The sequence below is a fragment of the Anopheles stephensi genome, chromosome X, assembly GCF_013141755.1.
Source record: "Anopheles stephensi strain Indian chromosome X, UCI_ANSTEP_V1.0, whole genome shotgun sequence".
Lineage (NCBI taxonomy): Eukaryota > Metazoa > Arthropoda > Insecta > Diptera > Culicidae > Anopheles > Anopheles stephensi.
The window spans coordinates 4,481,380-4,503,585 of record NC_050201.1 but is presented as its reverse complement, the minus strand read 5'-3'; the positions used below and the strand labels follow the sequence as shown (position 1 = coordinate 4,503,585).

Sequence of the window (22,206 nt, the reverse complement as noted above, 5' to 3'; positions counted from 1 at the left end):
TACTGCGGTGAACCTTCTTCCGTCCGTCCGTTTTGCTATGAGCGATTGCGGTGTGCATACATGCAGGCGGAAATGGGCAAAAAAAGCTTTTCCGTGTTCCCGACACCAACGTCCACGGTTTCCAATAACAAAAACCCACCGCGAATTGCGATGTGCCAGTGTGCCGGTGTGTGTGTGTGTGTTTGTATAGAAAAACGAATCGATCAAAATGTGTGACCTACAGCCCGTGCCACGTACATACACCCTTTAGCGCCTGCATCTCTGCAATGGCACCAGCGGGCAGGCTTCCGTTGTCGAGCACGGACTTGTTGATGGAAGCACTGTACTTGCTCAGCTCGACCCATCACATTCCACCTCCCTTCTTCTCCCCCCCTCCCCCCTCTCCTTCCCCTTGGGACGAAACGATGCAGCTATGCTTCGACATGCTTGTTTTTTGTCCGAAACCTCATTCTTCTTGTCCCGCGTGTACTTCATCCAGCGTGGAGAAGGAAAAAAATGTACGTGCACCTGCATAAAACCAGATCCCGTCGACAGCACACGATTCCCTGGTGTCCCCCGCACCACCCACCCTCCACGTCCTTCATTTATTGTTATTTTTGCCCTTTTGTTTGCCCTCCAGAGGTCTCGCCGTTCACCGCGCCCATCTGCCCTGTTTACTACTGCACAATTCCGGCGCTTCCCAAACAGCCGGGCTTAGGCCGAAGGCGAAAATCCCCAACCACCAAGCCAACCGTGGAACACCGGACGGAAACCAGGGCAAATCGGAACACTTTTATTCCGTACTTCACCAATCGTTGGGCGAAATCGAAAACTCGAAACAATTCTGATTGATCGATCCTGCCATTGCGATCGACCGTTCCGTTTCAATAGTATGCGCACGCGGATGAATCGGAAAGGAAGGAAAGATAAAAGGAGAAGGAAACAACAGCAGAAAAAACAACAACAACAACAACCTTTCCCAAACGCATTTTGCTGAATGATTTTCAAATAAAATTCCAATAATTCATTTCCTGTTGATCAACCACACGGCATAGGGGGGGGGGGGGGAGGGAGAGGAGGAGGAGGCAGGCAGGTGGAGTGTTTGGTGGAAATAGGGGAGATTCTTTCCATTGCCTTCCTTTTCTCCTGCCCGTGAATGGTGGGTTTTTGTTTCTTCCATCGACTTTCCCGTTTAAGCTTCCTTTTTTACAGTGATGGGCGATAGAATAAGATCACCGAAAATGGAATAAAATTTTAAAGTAAAGATAATAATAGATGCTATCACTGGAATTTATCCAAAGATGTAATCTGTTACGTCTAACCGTTACAGGATAATTATATAATTTTGACAGCTGTCAGGCAATTAGTCAGTAATGTCTGTAATGTAATGTGACAGCAATTAGCAAAAATTTCTGTCAATCGAGTATCCCAGCCTTTCTGGTCGGACGCATCAAACTCGATCCTCCCCAGATCAATCCTTGATCCGGCCTTTTACAGTGTCTCCGGTCGTCCGGTTGCCAGTTCTCATAACATGATCATCCCGTATGAGGAGCCTCGCGAGCCTTATGCATGATGGTGAGATTACTGTGAAGTTCTCTGAGCTTATCATTGAAGCAGCCTTTCCATTATCTTTTCTTATATTCGGGCCTCAAAAATCATTCCATGTGTCTTTCTCTCGAAATCGGATAAGAGGACATTCGTCAGCTTCGAATCGAGTCTATATCTCAGGGCGTAGCTTGTCCTGTTGGCAGCTAATACCTTGGCGCGTATTTCTGCATCACTTTGGTTTTCGCCTCCATCTTCTGCAACATAGGAGAAGCTTCAAATCAATAGCTTCTATGTTATCAGTGAATATGCCACTAGCCGATCCTTTAGTTGCCAGCTCTGAATCTTAGATGGTCCTCTCTAGGATACAGACAAGACCCAAGACTTAGAGCCTTGGTAGTACCTAAGCGATTTTTATTTACCTTCATCTGAAATATGAGGTCATGGTCAACTTTCTTCAAGGTTTTTAATTCTTCCAAAGTTTTTTTTTTTTTTTTATTCTAACAGTTCCACCAATTATAAATATCGGTAGTTGCAGATTCCCAAAAAAAAACACACCCGTAACTGAACGTGATCCTACTGTTACGTCCACCACTGTATCGTCTGCATCAGGTCAGTATCGGTTTGGCGGCCGCAGGATAAAACGGGCAAAACAGTAGAAACAGTTTTGCGAAAATGTTTGCAGCTCGGTTCGCTGCACATTTATAGAAATAAATTTTTCCCGTCTCTCGCTTTTCCTCCCTCGCCCTCCTCTTCCCAGGGAAAGGGGGAAAAAAAGCCTCCGGGAACAAGCGCGCGAAGAATGGAACAGAGAAGCAAAAAAAAGGGCAGCATTAACAACAGGAGAGTTAAAAAAAAAGACCCCCAACAACATGGGGGCGACCACGGGAAAACTAGCCACCAGAAAGCTTAGCTCAGGTGCTTTGCTACTGGAAGGAATTGTGTATGTGTGTGTGTGTGTGAAAAGTTCCTCCGCCGTTTTCCCCATCCTCCTCGCTTACCCCGGGCGGTCCATTTCACGCACACGGTTCTAACTTTATTCGCCCTTGTGTATGTTTGTGTGTGTGTGTGTGTGTGTGTGTGTGTGTGTGTGTGTGTGTGTTTGTGCACCGTGTATTTCCCCCTCCCATCTTCTAGTTCAAAAATTTCATTTCTACTTCCACCCCATGTTTTCTGCCTGGTTTTCCAATCAAAGAAAACATACTCTACCCAATCTCTCTCTCTCTCTCTCGCTCTGCCCCTGAAGTTAGGCAGGAAGGTGGCGCTTTCGGCTCATAAATCATTCATGCGTCCGATGTTGCTTGAGTGCGCTTATTCTTCTTCGCAATTCGCTATCGCCGGTAGCGAAATTTTCTTCCCGGTTCCGGGGTTTGTATGTGTGTGTGTGTATGTTTTTTTTCTAGCGGAACAAAGTATTATATTTTGTTCCCACCATTTTTCTTTATTTTGTGATTTAATTTACTTTAGGAGCAAAGCGGGACCGCCATTTTTTTTCACTCCCGCCAGCACACAATCACACAGTTTTAGAAACGTCACCCATGTGAGAGCCGGGTAAAAAATTTAAAAACAATACCGATTGACAGCATCCCGAATAAAGTAATTTTGTCAGCCGAATTGCATAACTACCGGCGCGATGTTCCCGTCGATCAGCGTTTCGCCTAGTTTTAAGTTTTTTGCTTAGGACGCAAAAACTTCATCAAACATACACATATGCCTAAAGTTATACAAATTGCGCTCGGTTCCGTCGCGGAAAAAAGTAAAAGAACGCACAACAGAACCGGCGCCACATTTTTTTGTGTGTTGCTTTATAACAGCTTGTCAACAGCTTGTTTATCACTGGTGTGCCCAGGTTTGCTGCCCACGTGCGCTGGAAACGTGCGCCCGGCATTAGCGCACCGCTGTCAGCTGGCCGTGGCCCGACACCGCGAAATCACGAACGTGCTAGACATGATAATTTTTTCCCCCGACGCAAACGGTGTCCCAAATCCGGCTTGACTTGACGCACCGGCGGCAGGTTACGGCGGGGCGGCGAAAAGTTAGTGATGAAATTAATGCATTTAATTTCGGGATAACAAGACATCAATCAGCCAGCGCCAGCAGGAGCAGCATCTCGTTGGCTGCTGATCAGCCGGCCAGCCCTAATCGTGGCCACGGATGGCCGGATCGCCTCGCGCCATGACGGGTAGGCAGTAAATAAGGCATTCGCTTTAATCAACGCGAAACACGCGAAGAAATGTTTAGTTTTTCGATGAAAAATATCCAATTAGTCGGATGCGAACAACATCCAATTAGAGCGAGCGAGAGATCAATCGAACGCCCCAACTTTACAAGAGGCCCATTTACAGATAGCATACATTCAGGCGCACAAGATGAACGGTGTTGCTTGAATGTTGTGTGCGTGTTTTTGTTATTCTTTCTTTTCTGCTACTTTACTGATTTCCCGATGGAAAGTTTTGCTCGTTCGCAACACTAATTCAAATTCAACAACGGCAACAACTACGCCAACGATCTCCTCTCGCTCCCCCAAAATGTCACCCGGAACCGAAGTTGTTGCCCAAGCTTGTTTATATTTTGTAAGCAGCTGTCTTTGCATTGCTGATGAGCAGCCACTCGAGGATGTGCTCGTGCCACAAAACAGTGAAAGAATATTTAAAACGCAAAAGGTGCCCACTTGTCTTTGAAATGGAAACGCCCCGGCTAACTTTACCTCGGCGGCCGAGGGTGTATCAATTACTTTCGGAAGCCTACTGCCTTTGCTGAAAACTATCTCGCTCGTCGCGACGCAAATTCTTGACCGATTCGCTTCGCTTGGTAGCTTACTTTAAGGCAACTCCTAAATCTTGTGTTCCGCTTGTACACAAGCATCCGCTTCCGTGCGAGCAACTCAGCAAGGCCAGAGACACGCTGGCCCGTGGGCGTGACAGAGAGAGAGCGCGCGCGCTCGCGCGAGTAAATAATGACGAACCCGCATTAAAGAGAAGGCGAAGGCAACGGAAGTCGCTTGGAAAAACTCTGCCATCCTGTCAGCACTGCCGCAGGCGCACGAAGGAAGAAAAAAACAAGCACAGAAAGAAAATGGTTTCCACTTCCGGGCGTGCCGGGACGCTTCCGCCTACCTTTAGCTTGCCGTTGTGGAAGTGTCCGTGCTCGAGCAGCAGCTTCAGTCGGGACACGGAAAGCTCGTACCGTCCGGCACCTTTCCGTTGCTCGCCGGATGTGCCGTTGCCGGTGGTTGGCGGTGGGTCCTGGGTCGTGGTGCTGCCGGCGACCCCGGCCAGTGGCCTGCCGGTGGTCGATGACGGGCCGCCACGGGCGGTGCCGTCCTCGAGATCGTTTTCGCGCGACTCCAGCTCACCGGTGGACGGCACCGTTGATGGCTGGTGCAAGGAAGACTTGGCTGATTGTTTTTTCCTACTACCGCTACTGCTAGGTTTGCTACTGCTGGTCGGCTGGGTCGCGAACTCCAACCGGGAAGGTGCTTGCAGCGGTTGCCGCACCGGCAGATCGTTCACGAACCACTCGAGCTTCGGTGCGGGCAACGATGGGCCGGCACGGCACTCAACCTCCAGGAATTCTTCCGCACCGTAGTAGGACTTCATGTCCACGATCTGCGGCTCGCCGGTGGGCAGATCGACCACGTTCATCGTGCGCGTGGCAATCTTCGTGTGGAACGAGGGTGCTGCCTCGGTGATTTCGCAGCTATACTTGCCACTGCTCTGTGGTTCCACGTTCACCAGCACCAGGTGGCTCGCGTTCGATAGGTTTACCTGCGTTGGGGGGGGGGAGGGTTTTTGGCGATATTGGAGATAAGTTGTCTAGCAGCTGGAAGTCGCTGAACGATGCTACTTACATTCACACTGATGCCCGCCTTGGGGAAGATTTTAATCGACGGTATCTCTTTGGAGGTGTAGCGAAAAAACTCGTGCTTGCCCTTGTACCACTTGACCGAGTAGAGATCCTCGTCCGGTAGGTCACACTCGCAGACCAGCGTCGCACTCGTACCGACCAGTACCGCTACCGGCACCTGTATGTGGACACTCTCCAGCCCGAGCACGCTGTGGGACACTGTGTGGAAGAGAGCGAGAGAGAGAGAGAGAGAGTGAGAGATTTAGTGAGCAAATTGATACGATTAGTATCCAAAAAAGCCTGCTCCTTGCCGGTACGCTGTCAAGCAGTTCGATTACGCTTTAACTGGGTTTTATCGGGCTTAAGCAAGGACTTTATTTGATTAGCATAAACAATGCGGTCCTCGTCCGCAGCCGGTTGGGGCAAAAATCCTCCAACACACACACTCGCCAAATCCCCGAGAACGAGAGTGCTGCGACTGGCTTCGAAATATTTGATCTCTGCCGTGTGCTCGGTGCCCGATGCCACAGTCCGACAAACATATCTTCCCAGCCTAGTCGCAAGCTAAGCGTAGCCTTCGTATGTCTTCATTGTTAAATATTAACCAGTGTCCCACACCAAAGTTGGGAACCTAGAATGACAAAGCGCTAGTGTCAGTGCGAGCGAGCAACCGAGAGTGTGTGTTTGCCAACCCTCCGAAAACCACTTCTGATAATCTAATTCTCCTAGGTCACCCCTGAAACACACACACGGTGGGTTGGAGGCCATTTTTAATCAATAACGAAACAGCTACCGTACGTTATCGCCAATGAGTTGCAATTTTCTGCCAACCCGGGCACTCGACCCGTCCGCTGATGTGCCCGGTTTAGGGGGGTGTGCTGGAAAGTGTTGGAGCCATCAGGCACACATTCCTGAGCCCTGATGACATTAAAACTTCATTAATGGTTTCATTAGTTCTGGCTGCCAGTTTGATATCCCTTTGTTTGTGACAGGTTCGACAACGTTTTGGTGCGAGGGACGAAACGTGTCGTCACTTATTGAATATATTTTAAAAGTTTGACCCTGTTATTGTGTGAGGACCTGTGAGAGGCTGTGTGTATCTGGTGATTTTTCGGGTCTAAGTAGAGGATTGTTGGACTTAAACTCCCGAATGACAACGAGACAAAAAGAAAATAGCTTACCCAACGCCTAAGCGCGGGGATATCCTGAACTTCAAGAAATTGTAACTACAACTCCGTGAATCATTAAAAGAATGATCGCCTTCCATACATACTTTCCAACAAACCCTCTATCACTCTGCACCAGCTCAACTAGCAGACACCATTTGACAGACGGCCCGAAGCGTAGCAAACCACCGCAAAAACGCACCGTGACTGGAAAGATTTCCCACCACGCCCGAAACACTGAAACAGAGGCCTCGGCCCAGCGACTGCAGCAAGGTATTCATTATCCCTCCACCGGCCGGAGCTGGGGCCGCCTAACCAAACACCTGAAGCGCCACGGGATGAAATGAGAAATAATTCTGACAAAATCAATCATTCCCACACCCAACGCTCCCCCGGAAAAGCCTCTAAACAACATGGAGGGCGGCTACGGACACGGACCGACGGACGGACGGATTCTGGGGTTCATTAAAACAAGTGTGCCCGGATCCGGTGAGCGTGTTGCGGTGTTGCAAAACTGTTACATCATCACGCGCACGTTGATTGTTAATTACGTTACAATTAATTTTAATATAAGCCTCCGGACACTCCGGGAATGGCGTTGGGCGTCGCGGGAATAGCCTAGCCTGTGGACCGTGCAGCCGATGTTGAAGACTTTCGGACGCAAGGTTCAACGCGCTCGCCGGGAAAAACGGACGGTGATGTTCCAGGACACTGGAGCCAGACATCGCCGCACACCTTCGGGGACCCGAATTGCCCTAATAAGCCTCATTAGCGTTCCACTCGCTCGCTCGGTGTGGTTTGCGGTGCACTTGCGAGGTAAATCGAGTACGGGTTCAAGTGCGCTAGTGCATGCTGCGGTGAAGTAGACCCCAGGAACTGTCCAGAATGTCGTGGAAGTTTCCGCCATTTTTTTTTTTGCTGCCACTGCACATTCGCCCATTGGAGGACCCTCTCCAAATGTGAAGATGCTCACATCAAGACTCAGAAAGCCACATCAGAAAGCCCCCGGGGTGAAAGCCCCTTCACAGTCGCAGTCGATGTACGACTTCCAGGAATCTGGTTCTGGTCGAAAAACCCATGGGCGTGCAGGCGAACCGGGGAACCGGGAGGACATTGCCGCTAACGACGTCGGTACGATGATGGGCATGTAACATTAACACCTCGCAGGGTGTAAAATGCGCGCGCGAACGTGTGCCGGTGTATACTGGGAAACGCTTCTTCTATACCGTGCGCTACCGGCGAACCACAACAACCCGCGACGCTCCACGTCAACTCTGCGACGTGGAGTCGGTGGGAAAATAATACTCTCAATGACAGCTTCTTGCCGGAAGCCACAAAGGCGCGCACGGATAACGAGCCTTCGTCCGACGTTGTTCCACGCGTCCAATCGTGCCGCGAACCGAGCGCGTTCGGTGCGGTGTTGTCTTTATCGGTGGGAGGAATCCTCGCACGGTACGGCTCAGAAATGTGGGAGGCATGCGAGAAACGTAGCATGTTAATTTGGTATATTATTACAATATTTTGCCTCCCGTTGCGTGCCAGTTTTGCCAGTACCAGTTCGTTCTTTTTTTCTTCTCCAGCTCAGCTGTATTTGTATACGCACACCCACACATCCACACCCACAGAGAAAGTCATATAGGTTCGTCTGTTCTGTCTGCATCACACTCGCCATACTCCGGACGCGGCTACAAGTCAGCAAACTGTCGAAATGGTATGAGCAAACGCAAACAAACACGGCCATACTCATTTATCCTACGCTTTTCCTCGCGCACTTCCACACCCGCACCAACTCTTCAACTTACGCCGAAGCACTCTTACAGCGAAGGTCGGCGAAGACTCTGCGCACAACTTTACCAGCCAGCCAGCGCTCAGCAGGCGGGATCCATTCTATCATCACTCTGCCGGCTCTGTTTGTGAAGCAAATACGATGGAAAACATGCTCCAGCAGCCAGCAATAACAGCAGTAGCAAGAGCCAAAACAAAGCAAAAAATCCCCTGCCTCACACACACACACACACGCGAGGATGTAGAACACGTACGGATGCCGGGTTACTGTGCCTACTGTGGCATGGTAGCGCGCGACGGTAAAGTGGGCGTCACGAGTCAAACTTTTTGTGTCCTCGTTTTTTTGCCCTCGGTGTGTTACATTACTATTAAAGGGTTGGGAAGGGTTGGCGATGTTATTCAGTTACGATCTAATTACAGCGTTTTTTAGGAGCATTCCCTACTGTGCGCTGCTACTGTGTGAAAGGAATCGAGGGGGAGGCTCGTTTAATGGCAACTGGATTACTTCTCCGTACTCAAAAATTGAAAAATTTTCTGGTACGGGAAGTTGCTTCCTTCAAGAAACTCTTACTCTTGAGACATTCTGATTTTCCGGTAATACTATTAAACAATCTACCAAGAATTTTAGACAGCTTTCACGGAGCGACTTGCTAACAACTCTTATTGACAGCTGTATATCTCAGGACAGGGGTGGTCCTGTGGCTGAGCTGACTGCGGAGTCGGTCTTCACACGGCAGGACCGGGGCTCAAATCCCATCCAGACCACCTCTCCCGTATACAGGGCTGACTATTTTGTTTCAGGTTTCCGGTAAATTCAAGTGACAGAAAGTCAGAAATGGCAGGCAGAGACCTTTCAAGGGTGTAGGGCCAAGGAAGAAGAAGGAAGATACCTCAGGACATGCCGTCTACTAAAAACCTCAGATGAGATTTCGTTCAGGTCTGTGTTGAGTTTAATCTGCAAGAGTTTGCTCTATATTCTAGGTTGAAATCCCCAAGCAATCCTAATATTTGCTCTCATTCCTCACAAACTAGTTCCCGAAGTGTCTAGACCAAGTATATCTATCTTCGTACATAGCAGCCTACACTCACCTACAGCTCAGTCAAGTCATCAGGAAACGCAAGAACATGGCAAAGCTCAACATCAATTATATCCAGAGCAATGCTCTCAACTTTGCTCTAAAACTTGAAGCATCTTCTAGTTCTGGAGATCTCTCTTGAGATATTCTAAGTGGTGCGTAACAATGTTAATCAATCTACCAAGAATTTTGGACAGCTCCCAGCGAGCTTTATTGTAACTTCTTAAAAACTTCTGCCTCTCCGCATTTTGTTTTTTTTCCCTTTAAGGTCCTGAGATAAGATTAAGTTATCTTTTATGAGGACTTTTCCCCCATTCGCTTCATGATGTTTTCATTCCAGGTATAGGGGAATATATTAATTTGTAGGATAAAATCTCCACGGATTCTCAGTATTGTCTTCCTTTCGTCACGAAACAGTTTTGAGTGTTCTGACTACATCCAGATCAAGTTTCTGTACATCCGTATGGATCAGGCGGTTAGACAATTCCAAAACTCAATCAACTCACCAGACAGATAAAACACGATACGAAAGCCCAAAATCAATCATATCCACCGTAATGAATATCCATTCCGGGGTGTATCATCCCAATAGGTGAGTGGATTGGTTCAGAACTTCCCAGTACTTTGTCCAACACTGAACATCGTATCATCCGTACATCCGGTAATGTACTCAAAGACATCTCGTTACCTTCACCGAAAGTCCTATGCGCCCTGTCCGACCTGAAGTGGAGACATTTAAATTCCGACAACTTCCCAACTCCCGCGCAACTTCCGACGAAGGAATCTGCATGCATTCGAAATCGAGAAGTGACACTACCGTGGACAGCCGAACGGTGGATGCTGTCGGTACAAAATCGGCACGGAAAACGATGGCTTAATAAATCGAAAACGATGTGCAATGTGCAATTGGGGGAATACATGGGGGGGGGGGAAGCTCTCATACACAGTCCGTCCGTCCGTCCTTCATATCCGTGAGGACCCAAGGACCGAAAACCTGGACCAACAGAAAAAAAAACCCGCCCGAGGTACCTACCTTTCATTGCCAGCAGCTGTATAAGGCAAAGGACGATTTTAAACTGAGCACATAACATTTTCACTTCTGCTCACGTCGCTGCTCCGTGTGTCCGTGTAATGTAGGGACCCCCCTTTTTTCCCGAAACCAACGGAAGAATGGTTCCCGGAGTTGGGGCGTTGGAAGCGGGATAGATGCCGTGGACGGGGGGGTATGGGGTGGGAAGTTCCCGTTCTGGTTTTTCTTTTTTTGCTTGTTCGTTTTCGTTTGCCCCGTTCGGAACGTTCGGTTGCTGCTCCAGCGTCCACGTGCCTTAGTTTCAATCACTTGCACACCAGAGTCCACCGACGGATACTACGAGACTCTAGAACCGTAACAGAGTCACAGCAGCACACCACTTAATGCATGTTCACTAATGCTGTGGGGTTGGGCCAGGGTGTTAGTTTTGCTTTTTGACTGTCCGTTGCGCTGCTTCGTGATCGACACTCTGACCCTTGCCGAGTCGCACTGGCCGGGCATGGTGAACGGGTGAGCTTGGCGGAGAGAGGTGGGGGCTGCAGAGAGGGAAGGGTGTTTCACTCATCCAGGGTGTAGAACGTACGTGCCGGTGCTGGAAAGCACGACCGTTTCGCAAACTGTTTCCGCTTTTGGTGCGAGATCCGGTGTGAACAGAACGCCCAAATTGCTGCAACCCGGCTCAGAACGTTTTCCAGGGTCTCTCGCTCTCTCACTCGCTCTCACAGTCTTCACGAGACACACACACACACACTAAAGCGCTCGAGGTCGCTGGCGAAGGGTAAATATTTGTTCTTGTCCTCTAGATGATAGAAACACTTTCACCAACCATCACCAACACCTTCACCGATGGTCCACACCGTCCGCACTCTTTCGGACGGGCCAACACTCCGTGCCGCGTGGAGTCGCTCATTGCCTCATCCGGTTGCACACATCTACACAGAGCACATCTACTCCGGGCTGGACACTGCTGGGCACCACGAGCAGCAACAAAATGGAGCCCCCTTCCTCCGGCAGCACCTGCTACAGAAACCAAGGCACAAGGCCTCAACGACTCAACAGTTTACCACCAATTTTCCGAACCCGAACATTTCGACCCTACACTGTACACATGTTTCGACGGTGGCAGAGAGTCTTGCTTTTCGTTTTTTTTTTTTTTTTTTTTGTTTCAACACTTCAGTTTGTCGTCCAATTTTCGAGCTGGCAAAAGGATCACTGCTGAGCCAGGACTCGCACGATCGGAGGTCATGACTGACGGCAAACCTTCCGCCAACGGGCTTAACTGCACCACCCTACGCTTTGATCCTGCAAAGAAGAAAGGGCAGAACACCGTACAGTGGTGTGAGAGGGTAAGTAACGTAGCTGTGGCACTCATCATGCACCGACACCTTCAAACACTGGTCTCTGGTTATGAATAAAATCAAAGGCTTTATAAATAATGAATCCCATGAATCACTCGCCGTATGCCTGCTCCGCCTTCGTGCAATACCACCTATACACACACTCACACACAAACACGACTTGAACACTTCCAGGGATTGTACATTGATGTGATTGTGAATATTGCGCCCTAAAACATATGGGCACCAGGAAACCCCCATCTTTTCCTGGTGAGTTCCTACTGCGGGGGAAAAATTAAAAGTTCGCTTCTAACATTACGTACACCAAGAATCCCTGGACTACTCATAATAAACTTCTTCCTCTCGGGCCTCTCTCCCTCCTGCCGCATCGCTGGTACCTACCACCGCCGGTAGGATCGGTGACCCGGATTTTAAGGCCATGCGTTAGCCCGGGGGTGGAAGATGGCCTCCTGCCGGTGCTTAACTTCGCACCGGACGAAAAAGAACGACGCCAGTGGCCAGTGTGTTTTGCAAGCAGTTGGCATGAATAATGAATTGCACATGAGTGGGCGAGAACAAAAACCAACTACACAAACACGCAGACACACTCGTATCCACACGATCCGGAGCAAACTGTAGAATCAAATGAAACTCTTGATAATTAATTTGATCTTAATTGAACTACGCTCGGTGGATGGATGGATGGATGCTGCACGAGGTCCCCGGGTCCCGGCACCGTATGCTGCCTTTTTTATTGGATTGAAGCCAACTGTCGGGGTTTTTGGCTTGGGCGGGTGCTGCCTGGTTCGGCAGCGATGGTAAATATTAATGTAATGTGAGTAAGTGGAGAATAAACATGTGCCCGGCAACAACCGAAAAGGAAAAAAAAAACGAATAATTGGCTAGCTGTTGAACAAAACAGCCCGATTTATTGTCCGTGTTCAGCCGTCACTCTGCTCGCTACTATCGCTAGTACTATGCACGCTGACGTTGATGGTTTGTGGTTTGATCTGATTTAAATTGAAGCTGATAGGCTGTTAATTTAAGAACCTCTCTTTTTGCTCTTTTATATCCGATATCCAAAACGGGTCGTTACAAGATTTAATTTCAATATTTTAATTACTATGAAACTCTCTGGGATGTCTGGCAATAGCTCCAGCAAGAGCGAGAGAGAGAGAACCAACAATACGCGTTGTTTCGGGATATCGCATTCCGTTGACAGTCGGCAGATAAAATTATCCCGAAGTTGACAGATGTCATTAATGTTCACCTCAGCAAGGTGAGATATTTCAAGTTGCTCTCGAACTTCACAGTCCAATACTGGACAATGCTCAGATGTGAACAGATGTCATTAATGCTCACCTCAGCATTAAGTTGAGATTTTCAGAATCTATTTACCGACTAGTCTAGTTGCTCTTGAACTTCACATTCCAATACTGGACCGCAGATAAAATTATCCCAAAGTTGTCAGATGTCATTAATCCTCATCTCAGCAGCTTGAGATTTTCAGAATCTTTACACAAGGCAAAGTTAAATAATTCAAGTTGCTCTCGAACTTCACATTACAATACTCGACCGTGGGTAAAATTATCCAAAAATTGACAGCTGTCATTTTTGTTCTGCACTGCAAGTTCTAGAGTTGCTCCAGAACTTTAAATTCCGACTATAGACCACGAATAGTAATATCCAGATCTCATTGTTGTCCTGTGCTCTGTGTTGTGAGTTTCAAAATCCTTTACTGTAGAGATCCAATAGCTCTAGTTGCTCTAGTACAACCAACCATTCCACTGATGGATTCCACAGTTGAAGATATGCAACAAATGACTGATGTCACTACTGTTGATTGACGTGTAACACGCACAGTAACTTTGGTACACAAGATAGCACTTTAGAAGTGCTCAATTGGTCTCTCTCTCTCTCCTTCTTTTAGCTCAGTGTAAACAGCACTTCATATGTTTGACAGATACACTAGACACCTCCCAGGAAGACAGAATTAGCTGGACGCCACCAGATTATTAGCCGCCCAAACTTTCCACCTGACGTGCCACACGTGCGCTGTTGCTAGACACGTAAACGCTCGGAACTCTTAAACTCGGAGCCAAACATCACAACAAATCACATTTCCCAGCAATTGCTTTATTGCTGCACAAGAGTGATACAAAACAAAGGGGGTAATAATAGCCAAGACGGCTTGTCGTTGTTCTTCAGCTCGCTGAGCTGTGCTGCATTTGGACCAAAGCTCCTTTTCCGCTGGTCCCACGGGGGAATAGAAAAAAGCAAAACAAGAAGAGTGTGCCGGAGCATGCACACCGGCAGCCGGACATCGCCTACGGTGGAAGGCGACACACGTGTGATGTGCTTTGTGCTGGGCGTACAGCAGCGATACGCCGATCTACGCCGACGAGAGGACACCGACGACGGCGGGAGAAATTACTCAGAATCCCTATTAGTGACCATCGTTAGGGTGGCCATCGCTACGGCACTGTCTTACGTGGCCATAAGCTATGCACACATTGAAGCGCTTCCGAGAAACATTTGTGTCGCATTCATTCGCTGTCCGTGTCCGCACCCGTGGCTCGCCCGAACCGCTGCTCGCCTGTGATGGCCCCCGGGAGTGATCCAATTAAGAGCTGCAAAGTCCCGCACAGCTTTCCATTAGCTCTAATTTAACAATTTGAGCAGTTTATGCGCTCGCTTAAGCGCAGGTTAAGTGGTGACCGAGTTCCGGTTCGCCGTCTACCGCTTTCGGGCGAACGATGGCGAATTATTTTTCTCTCTCTCTCTCTCTCTCTCTCTCTCTCTCTGCACTTCTTTTTGACGTCTCAATTTCGGCGGTTGAGTTTTTTCGGCGCGTCTCGGTGGTTGAAATTTAATTTGCCCTGCAGAACCGGGCCGAAGAACCAATTTTGGCCGGATACGAATGGTTGGATTTGTCTTTATTTTTATTCTAATGTCACCAAACTGGCAGTGGAGGTGATTTGCAATCGAATGACTTCGGGAAAAAACCGCCCCCGAATGCATACAGATGCGGTAGGTTCTCGGGTGTACCATACCCCGTCATGCATATGCGAGGCGGTCCGGAAGTGGGAAACAAAAATTACTTTTCGCTTTATTTACGCGACCGGGTATCCTTGGTGGGTGTGCCTGTCAGGGGGGTTTTGCGAATCGCTTCTCAATATATACGCTATTTGCATTACAACACCAAACCAACGGCGTCGTTACTCCACATCCTTCTCATCACTACTCCAGAAACAAACACAAAAAACCCATCCTCAACAGGGCAATATGACGCTTCATGCGGGAAAACAAAGTCCTCGCCGTCAGGAGCCGTGCGAGAAAGCTCGGCAAGCAAACACTCGGACTCCCGGCGAGACGCCCTGAGGGAGTAGACAACAGCAGTACCGCAGATGAATTTCCATCGGAATCGGTAACAGTGCATGCATACATCAGCAGTCCCAGTAGTAGCAGCAGCAGCAGGCAGGCAGGCATCTTCACGTCTAGGTAATCCGGGGGCGTGTGCTCGGGTTTCGGGTTTCGCTGTGCTCTTGTTCACCCCTCCGTCGCCTGGTTCTGCATATACTTCCCTGCGAGAACGCAGCGCAAAACTCGAAGCATCCGTAACGGTCGCAGACGTCGTCGTCCATTGAAACGGATGAATAAATAAAGGCGTGCAGGAGACAAAGCCGCCCCCGGACTGACAGAGGCAGCGATACAATTTGCCCCTAAGTGAATTATTGATGTGCCCGTACCCATCTGAAGTTCGTAAACATGTCGACAAGGGGTTCGGGCGTACCGTCTTACCGGGTAGGACTCGGGATTCTGCATACATCGGCCCGGGCTGCCGCCAGTGGTCGATTGTCCGAAGAAACGGAACACCGAAAAAACCGGCCATCCATCAAATGGACTCGTTTGACAGTTATTGAAATCATTTTGCACAAATCAACATCCCCGCTGGCTCAGTGACTTTCCCCGGCCCTTCCTCACAATCAACGGGCACGGGTACAAATAGAAAACTGGGGTCGCAGTGTTTTTGCCTTACTGCCATTTTCGATTTTGCTCGTTCGGCTTCATTTGACAAATGTAGGGCGATGGTTGGCCCACCAGCAGGGAGCAGACCCTTACGATCCTCCACCTGCAGGATGGGGCCGAAGGTTTTTACGACCAGTCTGGCCTACAAATCAATCATCCACAGACCATAGACTTTACTGGATAAGAGCCGTGTGTGGGTGAGCAGGTGAAAGAGATGCCAAAACTCGACCAGCGCAGCTCTTAATAGGCAAATCAATCAATGTTGCTGCCCTGAAACGGAAAGCAATCACGGGCGTGAAGTGAGATACGGGTACGCACCCCGGATGTTGGAACCTCGAATCGAATCTAACTCGATAGATAATCCGCTAACTAGCAGACATTTTTTTTTTTTTTTTGGTTGTTCCTTTCGGTCTGTTTGCTCACGTTTACTGACAGATCATTTTGTTTTGTGTCAGACACCTTGTCAAGGTGTACTTAATATCTGTTGCATGGACAACGGGGAGTTGCCTTTTTTTTGCTGTTAATCCCAGTAACGCGTAGCTTTAAGGTTAAGGTGTTGCATAACTTTAGGCGTTAGTGAAGTTGCTGACAGACACTGCAACAAAGACTGCATTTTGACGTCTTATGACGTTTTGATACATAGTGGACTGTGTGTCTCTGTCTTATTTTTCTTCTCTAGAGGTGACACTACAACCTCCTGCGGTTTTGTACCTGCTTATTCTAGCCTCCTTGACCTCATAAAACTCTGGACGCTGGATTGTGAGTCTTCGGTAGAAGGGGGAAGATCTGGATGAGATTACCCACCTCGTCTCTTTGTATACTCGCTATCAAATCCTTCAATTAAAGAATATTGCTTCTCCTTGAAGTGTGATTGGTATCTCAATAGTGTAACAGACCTGGAGATGTCATCTACACAAATCGATTTTCCACCATTTTCTTCTTCTTGGCTTAACGACATTCAAAGTCTTGCTGGAACATACCTATCAGACTTATTGATATCAAGTAGTTCGATGTCACTACGAGGTCCTGCCATGTGAAGAACGGCATCACTATCACTTCGGCCACCGGACCTCATCCAACTGATCTCCAATAATCCATCATATCCGGACTTCCAAAGCTTCCAAAAATTTGCATCCAGACATCAATTTCGACTCGACTCAAATCCTTCAACCGATTCTTGCTCTAACATTCAATTAACGCAAACATGTTCAACCCAGAGCATTGTGGAGTTCAGAGAGTTATTTAAATTCTACCTCTAACCAGACAGTCTCCAAATATCACACAAAAGTCGTCTAAGAGCCACTAAGCTACTGTGAAACATTTGCCTTTGCTCTCCCCCTCCGGGCTGGACACGTGTGCAAGGGCTAGTTAGGCCACGGATTGATGCTCCATTCCAACAACTTCAACCCCTTCCCTTTGCCCACTATCATCGATTTTCACCGCAAACCATCTCAAGGGACCAAGCAGAGTGCTCCTCTACTAAAACCCCATCTTCAGGCCCATCCTCGAAGTTACCTTTCCGTAGAGTTTCGACAGGTTAACCGACCCGGTATGTTGTCCTCACCGTTTCTTTTTGACAACGGTACAAGGCTACAAGGGTACAAGGGTAGTTCCCATAATTGGCGACGGGCTTGGTTTGGATGCCTTTTTTTGTGTGTGTGTGTGTGTGCCGGTCACAGTGTTTTTACGACCGTGTGTAATCGATAAATCGATCCACTGAGTAGCTTAGTAACATCTCCGAGATTGTCAGGGCCGAGGGTCGTCCGGACTGCGCCATAAACAGCCGGTTACATTCTCTTTCCCACAGTGTGTGTGTGTGTGTGTTTTTTTTCCTCCCTGTCCAGCTGGAATATCTGAACCGTTCCCGACCACTTGTTTGCCATTATCGCCGGTGAGCCCGCTCCCGGCCAAAAAATCGAGCCGCCCCAATAAAGCACATCCGGGACAATTAGGAACGTCGTCGTCGTCCTTCGGGCCAGGCTGGATCGAATATCCGGCCGTACTTTTACCTTTCTGCCCAATTGCTTTCGCGTTTTCGTTTTGCTTTTTGGTGTTTAGTTTCTTGCCGATTTTTTTTTGTTGCTTTCAGTTTAACGTCACGCCCGCTGGAGCGATTAGATCATGCCCTTCCATCTTCAAGATTTTATCGCTCTATCGAACTCTTGCTCTCTCTCTCTCTCTCTCTCTCTCTCTCTCTCTCTCTCTCTCTCTCTCTCTCTCTGTATGACTCTGGTACGTACGTGCTTTCATTCATTTGTATCGTTCTTCACTGCTACTGCTTGTATTTCACCAAGGGCCGTGGGGATTTCCCGAATTGCCCCGTCATTTCCCGACATTTTGACTTCCGGTTGGTGCCGCGTGCCACATCCGCGGGACACGCAATAAAACAGAAACGAAGCAGCGGAAGAACACACCGGGCAACAGCAACAAAAAAATCGCCTCCACCCGAAAAACCGATGCAATAAAGCAGCTCAGCCGAAGCTTACGGACGGATGGAGCGGATTTGGCTAAGCCGCCGTTGCGTCGCAAAGGTTATAGCTGCCCTTGCTACTGCGAAGCATTTAAAAAGGCCCAACCTCACCAAACCAATCCCGGCGGCGTTAGGATTCCGCTCACGCCGGTTTTTGCAGCTTTTCTCCTTGTTTGCACCGCCACAACCAACACCTGGATTGCGGTTTTGCTATTTGGCGGCGTTACTTCAAACGTACGCACAACGGCGAAATCTGCTCGCAATACTGCTGCTAATGGCCTGGCATTATTAATCCCATTTCTTTCCAGACATTAATCATTATCAATTCCGATTGGATCACGCTGAGCGGGAACAGCTGGTGGGGGGGGAGGAGTTGGAGGCTGGCATTTAATGCCTGTTGTTGCTGGTTTTTTGGCACGATTTGCACCTTTTTTTAAAGGTATTGGAAGGATATGGGAGGGTTGTAGATGGGCTGTAGTTGGGCTGTAAGAGGGTTGGAAGTGATGGGAAGGTATCTGAAATAGATTATCAAACGAAATCTCCGAGGTTGTGGTATTGTTTCATGATAAACTTGACGATCACCATGGAAGATAGACATAAACGTGGAAAGGCAAATTGCATACTTGTAGGGGTTTATTTAAACTGTCTGGCTTGCCGATTGCCTACATTTAGGCGTGGCAAGTCTCAAGACCAGCAAATCAGTCTCAGTCTCAGCGGTTTTTTAAATAGTTTAAAAAACTTTACTGTTTTATCCATCAAATGTAGTGTAATTTGTTAGCAAAACCAGTCAAAAAGCAAAACGGTTTCCGCCCACAAGCATCAGCATCCCACCGATCAGTAATCGCATTCATAGATTTGCCAAAAACCTCAACTCAACCATCTTCCACTTCCTTCGAAAGCTCGAATGCCTCCATTTTGTTTTTTTTTTCCCCTGTTTGTCTGCTCGTTTTTGTTTTTGAAAGACTTCGATTTTGTAGCTCGTAAAAAGAAAAACCACGACGAGAAGCAAAACCTCCGTTGATGATGATTAGTTTCCATTTGAATAAAAATTTAGGAGACTATAAAAGCATCAAAATGGAAGATTGATGACTGCCGCTCCGCTTGGGGTTTGTTCTTGCATCCTTGTGGGTGTGTATGTGTGGGGTTTTTCCCCATCAGACCGCTCTTGGGGGGGCTCGCCAATCGGGCAATCGAACATTTATGACGCTTTGGCGTGACGTTTTTGGGGTGCGTTCGGCAATCCCGTGCGCCCTGATTGCTGCAACGAGCAAATCAAATCAAGCCATCGTGCGGTTCGCTGGGAGGCCAGTTTTACTGATATGGTTCGACGCTTTGCCTCTTTTTTTACGGCATTTCACACAGTAAAACAAAACAAAGCAAGGGCCAACCATGTTTTCCGAAGGTTTCTGGTTTTGGGTTGGGTTTTTTTTCTGTTGCATTTGCACTGCCATAATCTAACAGTTCCATTGGTATAAAATATGTTTGGCGAGACTTACGACACCTTTTTTGTTCGCCCGTCATCCATCAAATCGACAAATTTCTGCCTGTTAACATGTATGATCCGTACCGGAATGGTGATTCGGTTTTGCATGCTGGTTTGGGGTGATAATTTGATGAAAATGATTTGCTATTACACAGTGGGAGATTTATAAAGGAACTTAAAAGAGTGTGAGAGAGATAGAAGGTTATTTGACAATCAATTTGTGGGAAATAAGTTTCTTTTAATGATTTGCCGCCTTCATCAATCGCAACGCTTTAGAAAAACAATTACAATATCGAACCACCATGTTTATAGCACTTTTCACTACCAATAAAGCAGGATACTTTTATAGCTCAATTCCGATGATTGAGAAGCGCACACACACACACAGCGATCATTACGGAACGTTATTTTGCTCATTAAAACACTGTCCCAGTTTTGCATTTTTATCTATCCGTCCGACCGTACGTTACAATCGACTACGGCCCGTCACGATGTGCTCGATCGATTATAGCACCCAACCGTGTGGGAAACGTATCGAAGTGGATCATTTTGCCTACCGGTGTGCAATTGCACAGCATTGCATATTAATATAATACTTCTAATAGTATGCAATTTGCGAGCCCATCATTATTTATCTCTATTTCCAGGGTCATGGCACACGCTAACTTGGGTGGGGGAGGGCAGCCATTTTTTTTTTTGCCTGTGCCATAAAAATGGGACGATTCCACTTTTAAATTGATTGATAGTAAAAAAAACACACAAACCGAACATGTGTTGCATGATGTGATGGGCCACATTTGTTGTGTCCTTCCTAAGCTGATGTGCGATGATGAATGTGCCGGAGGCCTTACCATATGCTCTGACGAAAGCTATTAGCATGAACCTTTCTCTCTCTCTCTCTCTCTCTCTCTCTCTCTCTATGTGTGTTTTACGTAGCACAAAAACGGGTTCTTAATTATGCAAACAATTCATAACAAAATTCTTCAAATTATACGCTACGATAAACGAGAGCTAGTTAAAAAGTTTCTCTTTTTGTTTACTTTTCTCCTGAGCTGCATTTTAACTTCCAAACGCCTAAATGTAGGCAACTATTCATTTTTAAGGAGCATTTCTGGTACTGGAAGACACTTTTTGACACTTCCAGGATTAGTTTAGAAATTGTCAATAAAACGTGTTATGACAGGCAATAATATTTAAAATATTATTTTTGCATACCTTTAGGCGCTGCGCACTATGGGTGAACTGTCCAAATTCAATGTATACATGTGGGAAAGATGTAATTATGAGAAAGCTTTTATAATTTCCAGGAAGAGCTTACACGCTTCGCCTGTTAGATCGAATTTGTTACGCGGATAGTATACTTTAGGGCGCATTTTTTAGGGCGCGGTACGTGTTTAGAATGTTTGACGGTTGAAATTCTGCTAGCTCTACATTCCAAAATTTGCAACCAAAATTGTATTATTAAAAGTTTATAGCAACTCCTGCATGTATGCAATGCTTCCAATAATATCGCTACCTTTTTAGCTTTCTTCGGGAAGAGCTTACCTGTTCTGGTTTAACTTCTCTACCGATTGCTAGAATTTAATATGAACCCTGCCTAATATATTTCAAATATTCTAGCTCATCAAAGACCCCTCACGTCTGTATCCTTTCATCAAAATTTTTCAAGTTAAAATATGCTTTTCATGATATGTTGCTCTAATAAAACCAGTTTTAGCTATCAAAGCATCATCCAACCATCATTACAGTCCCGTTCCCGTTTATATTCCAAGACCACGCAATCTACTGCCTCCGATACACCATCAGTGGTTCTCTCTGCCCTCTGCCAGCAAAATTGTTGCCCAAATGTAGCCTGTACGCTCATCATTCCCTTAACATAACCTCGTTTAGATTCGGCAATCCAGGACGGGGAAAAAAAACAACGACCACCCGCTCTGAGGGCTTCCCTTGGGAATCTTCGGCGCTTCTTGGCGTAACCTCTTTCTCTCTCTCTCTCTCTCTCTCTCTCTCTCTCTCGCCTAACCGCGAACATTCGGTTTGCTACGTTTTTGATTCATAATTAAAGTTGTCTGTGAAATTTCTGGCATTACGCCGTGAGGAACTCGTTCGTTCAATTAGTATGGCACGGCGGGAAGCGTCTGAGGTTAAATGTATGTGCATTAATATGAGTTGGAGAATGAAATGGAGATGTGGTGTATGTGTGTGTGTGTGTGTGTGGTACGGATATACTTCAAAACTCTCGAATGTAAACGGACGTGTGGGAAGCAGCGGATGGCTTAATTATGAATGAAGTTAAAACATGCTATAAAAATGTATTCTACGCCATAGATATGTCCGCCACTCGGAATGTCAAGTTATCCGAATGTCAGAATTTGGAAGAAGGCCTAGACATACTCGGTACGGTAAGTAAATATCGCAATAACTAATAATCGCTTATGGGGAATCCTTGGCGATTAAAGA

General features: G+C 47.4%; 1 protein-coding gene across 6 annotated transcripts in view; it reads right to left on the bottom strand.

The window, feature by feature from the left end:
- Positions 1-22,206, bottom strand: part of LOC118505432 — a 29,325-nt gene that overhangs the window by 5,776 nt on the left and 1,343 nt on the right. For 5 of the 6 annotated variants that reach the window (XM_036041233.1, XM_036041213.1, XM_036041223.1 and 2 more), the window contains exons 2-4: positions 10,431-11,729; positions 5,375-5,589; positions 4,641-5,291 (exon numbers count right to left, since the gene is read on the bottom strand). In XM_036041233.1, the coding sequence (XP_035897126.1) occupies positions 4,641-5,291; positions 5,375-5,589; positions 10,431-10,488 (924 nt within the window). In that variant the 5' untranslated portion in view covers positions 10,489-11,729. Of the gene's footprint in view, positions 1-4,640; positions 5,292-5,374; positions 5,590-10,430; positions 11,730-12,166; positions 13,446-22,206 lie in introns of those variants that run through there. The other variant, XM_036041256.1, reaches the window with a different exon arrangement.